Source organism: Callospermophilus lateralis, chromosome 1 (genome assembly GCF_048772815.1).
Source record: "Callospermophilus lateralis isolate mCalLat2 chromosome 1, mCalLat2.hap1, whole genome shotgun sequence".
NCBI lineage: Eukaryota > Metazoa > Chordata > Mammalia > Rodentia > Sciuridae > Callospermophilus > Callospermophilus lateralis.
In genome coordinates this window covers 196,759,168-196,775,031 of record NC_135305.1, presented here as the reverse complement: position 1 = coordinate 196,775,031, position 15,864 = coordinate 196,759,168, and the positions used below count along the sequence as shown (strand labels likewise).

Genomic DNA, 15,864 nt, shown 5'->3' with positions numbered 1-15,864 from the left:
TACTTGAATTGGCTCTACTCTGTTTGACTGTAATGACAAACTGTTCACATTTTGATCAAGGAGCCAAACTAATACTTTTAGGTCCCATTGTCTAGAAAGCTTAGAAATGTATCTTGTGGTCCTAGTTGGCTTGTTGCTTTCAAGGTCGCTTTTGGGCTAATTTGCCATTTGTACCCTACCTGGTTTAAATTCAACTAAGGTTTTTTTGTTTTTATGGTATTGGAGATTGAACCCAGGACCTTGAACATGCTAGCAAGTGCTCTTTCACTGAACTGTACCCCACCTCAGTGATACTTTTATTTAAAGGGGAAATGTGGGTATATTTTTCTGTCACAGTAAGTTAAATTTGATGACTGTAACATGCTGGGTTTTTTTAAAAAAAAAAGTACCAATGTAATAGGGTTGAAAAATTGTTTTAATTGTAGATCTGCAATAGGACTTGATGTGTCCTGTCTTTAAACTAGATCCAATTGTTAGAACAATTGTTTTGTCCTCTGATTATGATAAAATTTGAACATACCCAGAAGTAGAGAGAATGGTACAATGAATCTGCATATGTCTTTCATGAAGTAGTATGTGAGAAATAGATCTGAATCTGTCATCAGTTCTAGTGATATGTTCTACCAACTTAGTTATCAACAATTTGCTGATCTTGTTTCATCTATTCCCCCTTGCGTTTTGTTTGTTTTTAGTGGGTGTGTGCAATACACATAGTAAATTTATGGATTTACTGTTTTGTAATTTTGACTCAGTTCATCATTCTTGACTAATTGGTGTTCTGTGGAGAATATAACAAACATTGATATCCAGACCAAATGCCCAAATTGTTTTTAGCAAAGCACAAAGAAAGGCAGTTCTCAAGTAGTTATCATTGTTTATTGTCAGTGAAAACAAATTGGCTTTCTAGGGCAGTTCTTTCAGTATGTGATAAGATTTAGAAATAATTAGTCTGATAGATGAGACTTAGTGTTCAAAATACTTTTGGCAAGCTAGTTAAAATACCTCTCAGATTAACTTGTAATGTCAGGGTTAATTAATTAAGTTGTTCATCTTTTTTGGTTTTACTTCCAAAATAAAACATGTAAAAAGCAACTCATACTCAAAACCAATGCAGGCAAAGAAATAAAGGGAAAAAAAGGCAACAATGACACTTCATCATGAGATAATAAACTCCTTAACTGTAGAAAAACCAGTCAGCTATAAATTTGGTGAATGTTCTACTAACTTCATAGTAGCATGTATACTACTTATACACTGACTGAAAGGGATTAATTTTAAAAGGTTTTACTTTCAGCTCATCTTCAATTTGATAAGCCACCTGTCTGATTTTTGTTGGATGTGCCAGAATATATTCACTTATGCCCTGGGAGCTTCCCTGGGATTCAGAGCTACAGAAATCAATCCCACTGTCCTTTGAGTTTCCTCTTATATCTTGCTTTTTCTTTACTATGGTCCTCTTTGTCTTCCTTACTGTACTACTTTAGTGTGACTTTCTGGAATGAGGCTTACTGCAATCTCATAAGTCTAATATCTTAATACCATGTGCAGTACTATGTAGTACCATGTAGTACCATACTATTTTCTTCTTAATTTGTGGATTTAGTCTGGTTATTACTGAACAAGGAAGAATCAAAGTCATGACATTTTATGTATTATGCTCTCTTCTGAGGGAAACTAGCTAACAAATTTGAACCACTGGCATTGGTTCCGAACACAGGGCCTACCACCAGCCATGCACCATTGCCGTAAGAGCTTTGCTGCAGGCTGGAGATGGTGTAAAGAGGGTGCATCTCAAAGAAACAACTTATTACTACTAAGTGGTTTCCTTCAAAATATCAGCCATGTTTGGATAGTATTTAAGGAGTGGGGAAAGCAGGGGTACCAAAGTAGTGTTTATATGTATTGTCAAGGAATGATTTCCTGTTCAAATCAACAGTATTTTATTATCTTCTCAGAATGTCACTCATAAATGTGTCAGAAACATTAATTAGTTCAAATTTGTTGCCTGAGTGCATTTTGTTCATTTGTCATCTTTTTCTGGAAATGAAATAGTTGGTATCATGAAGAGCAGAGGCTTGGCCTAGAGTTTGTGGAGGAGAATTAAAACTTCTAGGAATTTGAGTGTTCAGATAAAATTTGACATCTCCCCTCCCCACACCTTAATCTCAGATAATCTCAGGTTAAATAGTTGAGAATGAATTTTGCAATTGGGGTTTCTTTTACCATTGTGCCTGATATTATCTCTGTTTATAATACCTTTTCATTGTCATAGTGCCTATATGCTTCTGCCATTTTCTTCAAATAAATATAAATCTTGCTCGCTAATTTTAAATCACTAATTCTACTGATTTTGAATAGTAATATCAAATTATTTTATAAAATTTACATCTAAGTTTTCTTTTTATTTATGCTTCTTACTTTGAGTTATAAGTCTTTTCACCAAATAAATATATATAAAGTGTACCAGAATAGAAAAGCTCACTTATGGAATGTTTAAGCAGAATCAGATTTTATATGCTCTTCTACTATAGATTACTATATAAGAAGTGAAAATGCTGTTACATTTTAGCTGGAGTGGTTTAAAAGTACTGATTTTCCCCACTTATTCCATAGAGCATCATAAGGGTTGTATTCCATGACAGACGGCTACAATATACAGAACATCAGCAACTTGAAGGTTGGAAGTGGAATCGCCCAGGAGACAGACTTCTTGATTTAGGTACACGTGGTGGTCAAAAGACCATGTCGATGAAGGTGTTGTAATTTAGCCATGTCTATTAATGTGTTAGCATCATGTGTAGTTAATTATGTAGAGAAAGTTTTGGTATTAGTAAATCCTGTGCCTTGAAGATTTAAAATGTGAAGTTGGTTTTTTGGCACTGAACTGAACCAGGGATTTTATGATTTTGAAACTAAAGCCTCATCCATTGTATTATTAAAATGAAATAAAAGCCATGGTAGGCGAATATATCATTCTTACTAGGTGTATTTTGATATTGAAGACAAGGTTGACCACAGAGAAAAAGTTCAACATGGATGTAATTATTTTCTTAGGACATAATGTAGTAAGTTTAAGTTTTTTGTTTATTGTTTCTTGAGATGAGGTCTTACTATGTTGCCCAAGGTGGCCCTGAACTCCTGGGTTTAAGTGATCCTACTGCCTTCTGAGTAACCAGGACTACAGGCCCATCACCACACCCAGCTCAAGTTGTAAGTTTTTTAATTATTTAAAATGGATGCATTTTTATGTAACTTCTTTTTAAAATGCAGATATTCCAATGTCTGTGGGCATAATCGACACAAGGACAAATCCAAGTCAGTTAAATGCAGTTGAGTTTCTGTGGGACCCTGCAAAACGCACATCTGCTTTTATTCAGGTATGGATTTTTACATTAGAAGCATACTGACCCAGTTATTTAGGTCATGGTGAGATTGAATTTTTGATACATGATATTATTTTTTTTAAATGTTATCTGTAAACTGTCTTATAATAGCCGCCCCTGCCCTTTGGTACTGGGGATTGAACCTAGAGGCACTCAATCACTAAGCCATGTCACCAGTCCTTTTTGTTTTTTATTTTGAGACAGAGTGTAAATTGTAAGTTGCTGAGGCTGGTGCTGAGCTTGGGATTCTCCTACTGTAACCTCCCAAGTTGCTGGAATTATAGGCATGCACCACTGTGCCTGGCTTTTTTTTTTTTTTAATATACACAATTAAAATGGGTTTGCAGGGGCTGTGGCTCAGTGGCAGAGCACTTGCCTAGCATGTGTGAGGTTCTGTGTTCGATTCTCAGCACTGCACATAAATAAATAAATAAAATAAAATGGGTTTAAGCTACTCAATTCATCATATTATAGAAAAAGACTTTTTGTGATAGGTAAAGATTATTCAAATTCTATTTTTACCATTAGTAATCGACAGTAAAGATTTTCATCATTTTTAATGAACAAAAACTGCTATTTAAAAAAATGATTGGAAAAAGTTTTAAAATTCTTGGTAGCATTGTTAAAACATTTTAATACTGAAATTTTCAAACCTTCACAAATAGAACACTGGTTCTCCATGTACCCACCTGGCTTCACCAGTTGGTAGTTTTTTCTCATTTAGAATTATTATTGGCATACTTTAAAACAAATTCCAGACATATTTCATCCATCAAGAACATGTATATTGAAAAGTTGAATTTTAAAAAAGTAACATTATAATATCATTATTACATATTTATTAAAAAGTAGTAATTCTAATGGTATGTTCAGATTTATAATATTTATGGAGGAATTTAAACTTGTGAGTAGGTAATCTTTATATTGAAAAGAGAAAACATTTAATTCTTGGGCAATCTAAGTAGGCTATGGATCATATCAACTGTAAAGAATCATTAGTATTTTGCTGCTGGGAGCAGTGGCACACACCTGTAATCTCTGATTGGAGAGGCAGAGGCAAGAGGATTGCAAGTTGGGGGCCATCTTCAGCAAATTATGAAGGCCCTAAGCAAGTTAGTGAGATCCTGTGCCAAAACACTGTGGCTCAGTGCTAAAGCACCCTTGGGTTCAACCATCACCAAAAATAAGTCAATAAATCATTAGTATTTTGCATTTTGGTGGTCTACCAAATGTTCCTCATCTGTTAATCTTTGGGGCATGGTTGATACTAATTGAATATTTTTCTCATGCTATTGATGTTTGTCTGTAGGAAAACCACTTATGTAGTGAATGGTAACACCACCTCAGGTTGTTAATAATAAAATCTTGGGTTGTGCAGTCATAAGTCATTGCAGAAATCTGCTTTCACATTGCAAGTAATTTGAAGATGGTACATGTATGTAGCAAGCAAAAATGACCATAGTGCTGTACTCTAAAGCTGTTTTCTCAAGCTGGCATTTAGGCAAGAGTGGAAGATGAATATTGCTCCGGAGTCCAAAATAGATTTTGAAGGGTTCTGGAGAATTTAGATGGATATAAGATGAGTTCTTCGTTTTCTGGGCTGTGGAAATTCCCCAGGCATGTATCACAGATTGGTATGTCTGTGTAAGAGCCTCAGTAAGATGATTGGCTGTCTGAAATAGGGGTAATGGCAGTAAAGGATAAACCACTGACAGCTCAGAATAATGAAGTAAGGATTGCTGTGGATTGAGTAGGGCTTAGGACTGGGTCTAAGAGTAGCATATTGTTCAGTGTGGAGGTAGGTGACATGTATAGGAAGCCATTGTACTTTCAAGTCCTGCATTAGAGGAGGGAGAATGTAATAGGGAAAGAGGTTGTTCTGAGCAAATCCAGAACTACTCATTGGATTTCTAAAAGAAATCATTGGATTACTAATACACAGGATGTATTAAAAGCTAGGGAAATTTCACAAGAGAATTTTGCTGATATGTGAGAGTTTTTAAGGTTCTTGAATGTGTGCTGGTGGCATGCTATCTAACTGGGAACTAAATAGGCAATCCATGGGAGGTGCTTTGAAGCCACTTCATCTTGCATTGATTTTTAGGTACACTGCATCAGCACAGAATTTACTCCTCGGAAACATGGAGGTGAAAAGGGAGTACCTTTCAGGATCCAGGTTGACACCTTTAAGCAGAATGAAAATGGAGAATACACAGATCATCTTCACTCCGCTAGTTGCCAAATTAAAGTTTTTAAGGTAAGAAATAGAAACCAGGCTGTCAGTAATTAGGATTCAGTTTTGCTTTTAAAGCTGTTTACAGTATGATGAAGGAAATAATCTTTGTTTTTAAGCCTAAAGGTGCAGACAGAAAACAAAAAACTGACCGAGAAAAGATGGAAAAAAGAACAGCTCATGAAAAAGAAAAGTATCAGCCGTCCTATGATACCACAATCCTCACAGAGGTAATGTAATGTGGCATTTGGTTTTGGAAGAGAAGCAGAGGTTGTGTATTATTAGCGCTACCTCTCAGACGAGTTTCACAACAAAGGGGTTGGGAAAGATTGGGTGGTAGAACAACATGATATTCTTTGAGAAATTTGTAGGGAAATATTTAAATTTGGGAATTTTTTATGGATTAGTTTTGTGGGTGGGATCTTGAATGAAGATGCTGAAATCCCAAACAGGTCTCAGAAACAGACCTTAAAACCTTGAAGTTGGCAAGAGATTATTAAATCGGGGCCTAGAATGTCCAATTTTTGTCACTGCTGGGGTTTTGCATTTTCTTTAACTTTGAATCCTGTTAGTCATACATTTATTTAATTGGACTGCAGAGACATGAAACAGGGTATTAGATCTTTCTTTGTATAATGAAAAGACATTGATCCCAATCTTTGGTGTTTGTCCAGATGAGGCTTGAGCCTATAATTGAAGATGCAGTTGAACATGAGCAGAAAAAGTCCAGCAAGCGGACTTTGCCAGCAGACTACGGTGATTCTCTGGCAAAGCGAGGCAGTGTAAGGGACTTCTGCTTCTCTTTTCATTGTGCAAGAAACCTTGTACAGTGTTAGATATAGGACCAACTTCCACTGAAAAGTAAAGCCAAAATTGTTTTTGATGTCCATGTCTTGATTTAATTTGCTTTTGTTTAGACTTCCTGCTTTCTGTTTGTTCCTCACTGAGGAAAATTTCCTAAATCTAACACTTTAAAACAAAACAAAAACAATGTTGACCATATTGGGTGGTTTTGGAGGGAAAAAAGAATACACCCAGAGATTTGTGTTCCCTCCTTGTCTCCTTCCCCCTTCCCTCCCTCCCTCTTTCTCCTTCACACACACACCTCCTCCAAGAGCACTGAAATTAATTGAAAATAATTTCTTTATTTAAATAGTTATTTTTAAAATAGTTGTCATTTTTGTGTAATTAAATTTTTTTTTTTTGCTTTCTCTTGTGTAGACCTGATAAGAAAATTTTGTGGATATTTAAATGATGGCAGCAAGCTTGACATTAATATGTGCAATATTCTATGTCACATTTCCTTGCATGCAGTGTAAGAATCTGTGTCTGTCTGTGCTTTTAAAAGCCTATTTGGCAGCACTGGTGAAAAAAACATCTTTGACTGCATTAGTGATTCCTCTTGGCACCCACCTGCATTGTGACTTAATGCTTCAGATTAAAGTAGTGCACCTCACTACACTTAGACCTGGGTCTCCTCAATTTGCAGTCCAGGAGGCTTTTGGTTGTGTATTAGCCTTTTCAGGTTAAGTAGAGCAGATCTTTATTTTATGACACAGCTCTTCATCTAACAGTCCACAAAAGATTATTTTATTATGCAAGCTCAGATTAGTTATATACTAGTAACATTAAAGAATAAAAAACAAATTGGTATCATATATATTAATGAGTACTCTATTCATTGTTGCGTGTTCACACTATTAAGGTGCCAAAAACGGATTTTTCACTCTCCTACATACACTTGTGATTAATTATAGATCTTGAAACAGGCACCATCAAAGGAACCTTGATTCCAGTTTAAAGCATTGAATAAAAATGTTTTAAATTTTTCTTCATGCAGTCATACTGAAAATGTACACATCCTAGTGCCACAGGGAGCACACATGTTGCATCTTCTTTAACTGGGCTTTTAAATTTTAAATCAGTGATTTTTGGAACCACTAAGTATTCTTTCCCAAAATGCTTGTCTCTCCAGTTTTATCTTCTGATTCCCCAGATGAAGACCCATAATGTTCTTAGTAGATTTCTTTAGGGAAATCCTGGTAACTCAACTCACTTTCCCACTCCTTTTATAAACCATTTAGCTAACTTAAATGGTAATTCATAAATAAAAGAAATCTGTTACAGCCCTGAGCTAATCTGAATGAAGATGAGAAAGTTGTTGGGAAATCTTTAATGATTCTTAACTCAAGTCTAAAGTATGCAAAACGTCAGCAGTTCACTGGCCTGGGATTTCACATCTTCCTAGTGTGTTGCTTGCTGCCCTGGCTGCATTTGGTTTGGGTAAGATGCTTCTAGATGTGGTTTGAGCTCATGGTAGAAACCTATTTTAAAAAGCAGGTTACTGATAAGAAAGAAGGTCTGCAGCAATTTTTTCATATACTTATTCAAATGCCTACAAAGGAAGGCCAAGATTGCTTATAGTTTTTTGGATAGTTATATTTGGCTTTCAGTAAAAAGGGATGTCCAGTGTATTGTTAAAATCTAAAAGGTGCTGATGAAATGGTCCCACACTGAATCATTACTACCATTGGTACCCAGGTGCTACACAACAAAACTCTTAGCATGTCTACTAATCTTTGATTGGCTCACATCAGGCCTTCCAGTTTTTACAGCCTTAAGTGGGTTATCATTCTTTAATCTACTTAAGGAGATACTCACTCACAGTGTACTGAAACTAGAATTTTATGATCAATTAGTCCTAGTGTCTATGCATTGCAGTGTTTGGGAACATAGGAACATTGCCTAATTTTAACAAGTGTTATTGGGCAGGCAATGTAGCTTAATGGTGGAAAGCTTGTGTAACTTGTATGAGGCCTGGGTTTGATTCCATGACCACAAAAACAAAACAAAGCAGCACTCCTCTTGTACTGTTAAAATCTAAATGTGTAAAAGTGAAAGCTTTGTGTAGGGAGTGTGAATAAATTTGGCCTCTTTACTTTGTCAAACTAACTTGAAGCTTATGATTGCTTCATTTCCCCAAAAAGCAATCATTAAAGCAAATATGGGAGACAGTGTTTTTAATAAAAAAAATTTCATTTTTTAGATGTGCGCTATGCTGTGTTGTTTTGTATTGAGCAAGGAGGATGGTGTTGCAGGAAAAACTTCCAGGTAGTGGAGGTGACAGTGAATATTGACAACTGTGATTTTGATTAGATATGCTGAGGAGCTCATAGAATCTTATAAACTGAGGAGGTGATAATTTGTAAGATGGAAAAACAAAGACCTTAGTTTTTAAAAAAGTGGGCATTGTGGTATAAAATGTCACTTAAAGTGAAATTGGTATGCCATGCCAAAGGTTTAGTAAAGCTATGTGGTGGTAATAATTGCAGTTTTTCCCATTTTTAAAGAGGTACATAACAGGATAATTGTTAAGAAGATTAGGGAATTTCTCTTTTTGTGTGTGTGTGTATCCATGCTTTTGATTTGTGTCAGGTATGGATTTTTAGTCCCTGTACCATTGGCAAGCTTTACTTTGTACTGCAGAATGCCTCACGCTTTCTTAACTCCTTCACACTAGTGGTCTAGATGCTTTGCTATTCAGAAGAATTTTGGAAAAAGATATATTCCTTGTACATTTTCAAGTTGTCATCTGAAAGTTTTCATCATAAATTTAAACTGCTGAAAAAGGAGACAGTTTTCTGGCATGGTGAATATATTTATAATCTAAGATAAAACTATGACATTTACTCTTTGAAGTTCATCCTGTATACCATACAAAAATAAAATTTCATCATCTTTTTTTTAAAGAGAGAGAGAGAATTTTTTAAAATTTATTTTTCAGTTTTCTGTGGACACAACATCTTTATTTTATTTTATGTGGTGCTGAAGATTGAACCCAGAGCCCCGCCTAGGCGAGCACATTACCGCTTGAGCCACATCCTGAGCCCCAATTTCATCATCTTTAGTTAAATCCAGAATCTTAGATTAACTAAAAGGGCAGAATTAAGGCCAGGATTATTCTCCCCTTCCTTCTTGCTTAATGTTCTGAGCCTGAAGGTCTTTTTTTAATGATCATCCTAATTATTTCTTTACAGCAATTTTTTATAAATGAAATTTGAGTTTTAAATTTTCTTTTGACCATTGACCCTTAACTTAGTCAAAAAATTTAAATTTTTGGACTGGGGCTGTAACTCAGTTGTAGAGCACTCGCCTGTTATGTGTGAGGCACTGGGTTTGATTCTCAGCATCACATAAAAATAAATAAAATAAAGGTATCGTGTCCATCTATGACAAAAAAATTAGAAAAAGAAATTTGAATTTTAAAAATAGAAGTATCAGTTTGTAATAACAAGTTATATAAATTGTGATGAAAAACTATCAAAAAATAAACATTAATTGGAACTATATCTTGAATGATGAGACAGGATAGAATATGGCTTTTAGACAGGAGAAACTGTTTTTGATAAATTTTTCTTTCAGCAGTGTCATTAAAGTGTCGGCACTCCAATTTGTAAAAATTCCAGTAATATACCTTTCTGTATAATCTAGATTATTTTAGTATATGCCAGTTGATAATAGGTCCTCCTGGATTATTTTGAAAATAAAAAATTGAAAACCACCTAATAGTCTTTTGCTTGGCTTTGGTGTCTTAACCCAGGGCGTGGTTGGATGCGATGCTTCTCTTGTGTAAAATGGGAGAAGGATGATTGTGAAAAGAGTTTCTTGAGATTGACAAACATCCCCAATAGATCAGTTGTAGAAAGAGTACCTGTGGGGTAAAATAGATTACTTCCTTCCTTGGGTTTGAGACTTCTATTTGAGGCTGTCCTAGCCTGCTCAGTGTGCTTTAACTTTGGCTTTTCCAGCTCTCTAAATTTAACTGTGTTTTTATATCTTTGCTCTATCTCTGGTCAGAATTTTACCTAGGGTTGAGGAATATTTAAGCCCACTATATCCTTTAAGAAAATACAAATAAATATATACGGATGGATAGGTAGAGGTAGAGGCAGTGCTATACACAGTTGGTATACTTTGGTGGGCCTATCTAATCTTATTTGGGAATTATTAATCTTAAGAGAGATCAAGGAAGCAAATGGGTACTAGTAAGGCTGCTCCTTAGGGAATAGGGCAAAAGGAGACCTAGTAGGACACAGCCACTGTCCAAGTCACCATGTGATGTCAGATGTTGCTTATGAATCCTTTTTCGTTTCTGCTATTTTTTTAAAACCTTGATAGGTGCCTTTCGGGGAACTGACAAAGCTCTTGAAAACAAATTATACCTAAGTATATATTTTAAATGCTTTTATGAATTTTTGCTGTTGTCATCACTTCAGGTCTTCTCTAAGATTAATCAGTGTCTAGACGCACACAGCAGGTAAAATTTTTCTTTGCCACACAGGCTAAAATTGACATGTGTCTTTGAGGGTACTTGGTATGCATCAGGTGTCTTTCATTTTAGAATCTTGCATTTGGTCAGACTAGAGAGTAAATCACAAAAGTATTTCTTCTACATATTTAAAAGGCATATCATTAATTTATTTCTGTTTCTGTCCTTAGTGTTCTCCGTGGCCTGATACCCCCACAACCTATGCGAATAACAGCCCTTCACCAGCGCCCACTTTCACCTCTTCCCAGCAGAGCACTTGCAGTGTCCCAGACAGGTATCTGGTTTCTGTAGTTCTGTGCCTGCACCTCATGATTCTACAAGTCCCTTCCTCTTCATTAAAGTAGCCTGTCTCTCTCTCTCTCTCTCTCTTTTTTTTTGGTGGTGCTGGGGATTGAACCTAAGTCCTTGTACATGTGAGGCAAGCACTCTACCAACTGAGCTATGTCTCCAGCCCTTAAAGTAGCCTCTTAATGACTGTGCACAGTAATATTTTCTTTACCTGCGAGCCTTTTGCAGTGGCCTCGTGTGCCTCATACTTTCACAACTATGATAATTGTAGAAGAGGGACCATTTTCAAGATGAAGACAAGGAAACAGTCTGTGAGATTGAAGACAGTGTTAATGAGGTTCCCAGGCAAGGTCATGGTGAGTTGTTGAGGTGAAACTATGATTTCAATATGTTAAAAATCACATTTATTAGCAAGAACACTCATCTTCAGTGCTTGCCATATCAGCTTATTTCCTGATCTATTTTCCCTCCCAATAGAAAAGTTTGTTTCTGTTTTTGAGTATTTAAGGAAGGGCTTTCAGTGTCTTTCTTTTTTGAACCAGGGATTCAACCCAGGGGCACTTAACCACTGAGCCATCCCCAGCCCTATTTTGTATTTTATTTAGAGAGAGGGTCTCACTGAGTTGTTAGTGCCTTGCTTTTACTGAGGCTGGCTTTGAATTCGAGATCCTTTTGCCTCAGCCACCTGAGCTGCTGGGATTACAGGGGTGTCCCACTGTGACTGGCCAGGGCTTTCGGTTTCTAATGAGTCACTGTGGTTTCGGAAATGGGAATAATAGATTTTTAAGTTTTTTCTTTTTTGGTGGTACTGGAGATTGAATCCAAGGGCTTGCACACGCTAGGCAATTGATCTGCCACTGAGCTGCACCCTTTTTTAAAATTTTATAGTCACCTAGGCTGGCCTGGCCACCACCACCCCTCCCCCCTCCTCCCCCACCCCCCATTTTTGGTCCCAATAATTGAACCCAGGGGCACTTAACCACTGAGCTACATCCCTAGCCCCCCCCTTTTTTTTTTTTCCCAGAGAGAGAGAGAGAATTTTTTAATATTTATTTTTTAGTTTTTGGCGGACACAACCTCTTTGTATGTGGTGCTGAGGATCCAACCCGGGCTGCACGCATGCCAGACGAGCGCGCTACTGCTTGAGCCACATCCCCAGCCCTTTTTAAGTAATTTTTAATATTTATTTTTTAGTTGTAGTTGGAAATAATACCTTTATTTTATTTACTTATTTTTACGTGGTGCTGAGGATTGAACCCAGGGCCTTGCACGATGTGCTAGGTGAGTGTTCTGCTGAGCCACAGCCTCAGCACCCCCAGTCTTTTTTTTTTGAGACAGAGGGTCTCGCTAAGTTTCTTAGACTGGATTTGTACTCACAATCTTCCTCCCTCAGCCTCCCGAGTTGCTGGGATTATAGGTGTGCATCACTGCCCCTGGCTCCTATGTCTTTTTTTTTCCACCGTCCCCTGGATCAGCAGGCTTTTCTTTATTCAGTATTTAGCAGCGGAGTCAATTGGTAGAACCCTGGAGTGGCTCATTTTGGGGGCAGAAAATAGCTAGCTTCCACATTTGTTATTGGTACATTATAGTTGTACATATTGATGGGATTTGTTATTACATATTTGTACATGCACACAATATAACAACATAATTTGGTCAATATCACTCCCCAGCACCCCAACCCCTTGGTCTTTTTACTCTACTGATCTCCCTTTGAGTTTTAGGAGATCCATCCCCACTTGTATTATCCTTATCCTTTTTCTTCTCTAGGTTCTACGTGAGAGAAAACATATGACTCTTAATCTTCTGAGTTTGACTTATTTGACCCATCCATTTTCCTGCTAATGTCATAATTTCATTTTTCTTTATTCATCTGAAATTTTTTTTGGGGGTGGGGCTTGGAACTTTTGATCCTCCTGCCTCAGCCTTTCAAGTAGCTGGGATTATAGGTGTGGGCCACCCATTACTGTGCTTATTATCTGGCTTTGACTAACAACTGAGACTCTTGGGAATTACAGGTGGGATCAGGAGACAGGGTCTGAGGCATCCTGAAGATGCAGTGGTACCCTCTGGGGCTTTCTATTTCTGGCTGCTTTGCTGGAGAACTAATGCAGAGTATTTCTGATCAGACCCCACCACTACCCTTTTTTTTAGGGCACTTCTTACTGCGGAGAAAATTATTAAAGCTATGACCACAAGGGAGAGGTTCTGTTGTTTTATACTCTGATCATATTGTCCAGGTCTGATAAGAAAACAAACAAAATGACACTTTTCTCCTGTGGAAATATATGAGCTGGTGATACTGCTTGTTTTCATGTAGGTTTAAAAGTAGAAGAATACTCATAGACTTGAAGGGGGACTGGAGAGCCATCATGTTACCACATTAAAAGATCTCTTCTAGTTTTTTTTTTTTTAAGGGCAGTCCAGCCTTAATAATCTTACAGAATTACTATGACCTTAGAGATGAGTTGTGAATTCGAATTGACTAGTTGGCTGGATGTTTCCTGAGAGTCCACTGTTCCAGGGCTATTCTAGATACCGTGATATATAAATGACCAGACAGATCTCAATTTGAAAGACCTTAAATTTAGTGAGTGGAAATGGATATAAATAATCAACATAGTAAACCTAAGTAATTGAGGAGCAGGCACTAAGAAAGAGGCCTGTAGCTCAGTGGGAGAACACTTCCCTGGGTTGTATCCCCAACATTGCCCCCCAAAATAAAGGAGCCTATGTGCAGGAGCCAGAAAGTTGTTTACTGTTTTCATTCTGCCTTAGAAACACAAGGATAGTGGTTTGAGTTTGTTTCTCTTGTTCACTCTCTGTAATCATGGATATGTATCATGGATTAATTAAAGGAAGATAGTATTTTATATTTTTGCTTAGGATCATTATACTTTTTCTTGTAGCTCATTGTTTTCTTAAAGTAGATCGTTTTTGCAGTTCTAATATCTTATTGGTTTCTCTTTTTTCTAACTAAAATCATTTAGTATCCTTCATTTTCTTGGCATCCCTATGGATAAGTGGGATTTCATAAAACTTGAATTTCTCACTAGAACATATGGACAAAATGGCATGAGTGAAGAGAGGGTCTTCTGTGTCTTCATCTTATCATAGTTACCCCCACCCTGCTGTGTCACCCCTCTATTTGTAAACTTACAGCTTTCTTATAGTGATGCCTTATTTAAAGTTACCTAGTTTAATAGGCTTTGATTTTTTTTTTTTTTTAAATTATAAAAACCATTCTCTTCTTCCTTTTCCTTTCTCTTTAGCAATTCTTCTTCCCCAAATCATCAGGGAGATGGAGTTTCACAGGCATCTGGTGAAGTAAGTATCTTTTTCCTGAAACTATTTTATGCTTTCAAGGTCTTACATTTTTTAAGTTTCTGACAGTATTTGAGTCCTTATTCAGGTTTCTAAGTAGTCAGGTTCATGTTCTTCTTAGGTTTTCTTTTTTTAATACTGAAACTTGAGGCTCCTTTGTTTTGTTTAAATACTCTTTACATGCTAGTGACTTGGTGGTCTGGTCTGGTTTGGTTTGGTTTTGTAAGTTTGACTGGTTTCATCTCTTTGTGTTCATTTTCTCTGTTAATAGCAAATTCAGCCTTCAGCTACAACCCAGGAAACACAACAGTGGCTGCTCAAAAACAGATTCTCTTCCTATACAAGACTGTTTTCTAATTTTTCAGGTATGTCTCTGTGTGTGTGAGACATACATGGGAATGTTTTGTTTACTTGTTTGTGTCTGTGGTTTTATTAAAGAGTTTAAATTTTTTTTAAGTAAGTAAATATATATACACACACATACATACATACATACATAAAAAGTTGCAGAAAGCAGTGATAATATACAGGGAAGTCCTGTGTTTCCATCACCCACTTTCCCACAGTAGTAATATCTTACATGCTTGTCATATACTATAAAAACCAGGAAATTACCATTGATAAAATCTATAGTTTCACCAGACTTATGGGTAGTCACTTGTATGTATGTATGTATATAGTTTATGTAGTAGTTTTTCATTTTTACCTTCATTTTGAAATAGTTTTTGCTTTATACCAAGTTCCAAAAGATAATGTGCAATTGGTCCAGTATGCCTTCATTCAGTTTTTCATATAATTGTAGTACAATAACAAAACCAGGAAATTGACATTGGTATAATATATAGTTAAATCATTTTATCACATGTGCAGATTTATGTAACTACCATTGTGGCTAAGCTACAGAATTAGGCCATTACCACAGTGATCTCCCTGCTGCTACACCCGTTTTTATCTCTCCCATACTAAATTCTTTTCTGTCTCTATTATTTTTTTCACTTGGAGAGTTATGGAAATGGAATCACAGGATATATAGTTCCCTGGTATTTTTTCTTTTACAAACCTTGTGATATTGGCTTTTTTATAACTCAGCATCATAATCTCAAGATCCACCCAAGTTGTTGTATGTATCTATAGTTTAACTCTTTTTATTGCAGAATAGTATCTCATGGACCCAGGTCTTACATACTTAAGGGTCTTATATACTGAAGTGTCAGTTCTATTCTTAGTAAGATAAGGAAATACCTGGATGGGATGTTAGAAGGCATCAAGTAGTGCTGCCTCAGGTCATGTGGAAGGAGGTCCATGTA

General features: G+C 36.5%; 1 protein-coding gene across 6 annotated transcripts in view; it reads left to right on the top strand.

Moving 5' to 3' along the window:
- The window catches only part of Ubp1 (upstream binding protein 1), a 50,752-nt gene that overhangs the window by 24,778 nt on the left and 10,110 nt on the right, over window positions 1-15,864 (top strand). For 5 of the 6 annotated variants that reach the window (XR_013090250.1, XR_013090249.1, XR_013090251.1 and 2 more), the window contains 8 exons: window positions 2,614-2,719; window positions 3,271-3,377; window positions 5,488-5,640; window positions 5,736-5,846; window positions 6,291-6,398; window positions 11,116-11,219; window positions 14,506-14,560; window positions 14,829-14,922. Coding sequence is in view for 3 of the 6 variants with exons in the window: in XM_076843187.1 (XP_076699302.1) it covers window positions 2,614-2,719; window positions 3,271-3,377; window positions 5,488-5,640; window positions 5,736-5,846; window positions 6,291-6,398; window positions 11,116-11,219; window positions 14,506-14,560; window positions 14,829-14,922 (838 nt within the window). In the remaining 3 variants the exon portion in view is untranslated. The remainder of the gene's footprint in view (window positions 1-2,613; window positions 2,720-3,270; window positions 3,378-5,487; window positions 5,641-5,735; window positions 5,847-6,290; window positions 6,399-11,115; window positions 11,220-14,505; window positions 14,561-14,828; window positions 14,923-15,864) is intronic. The other variant, XM_076843195.1, reaches the window with a different exon arrangement.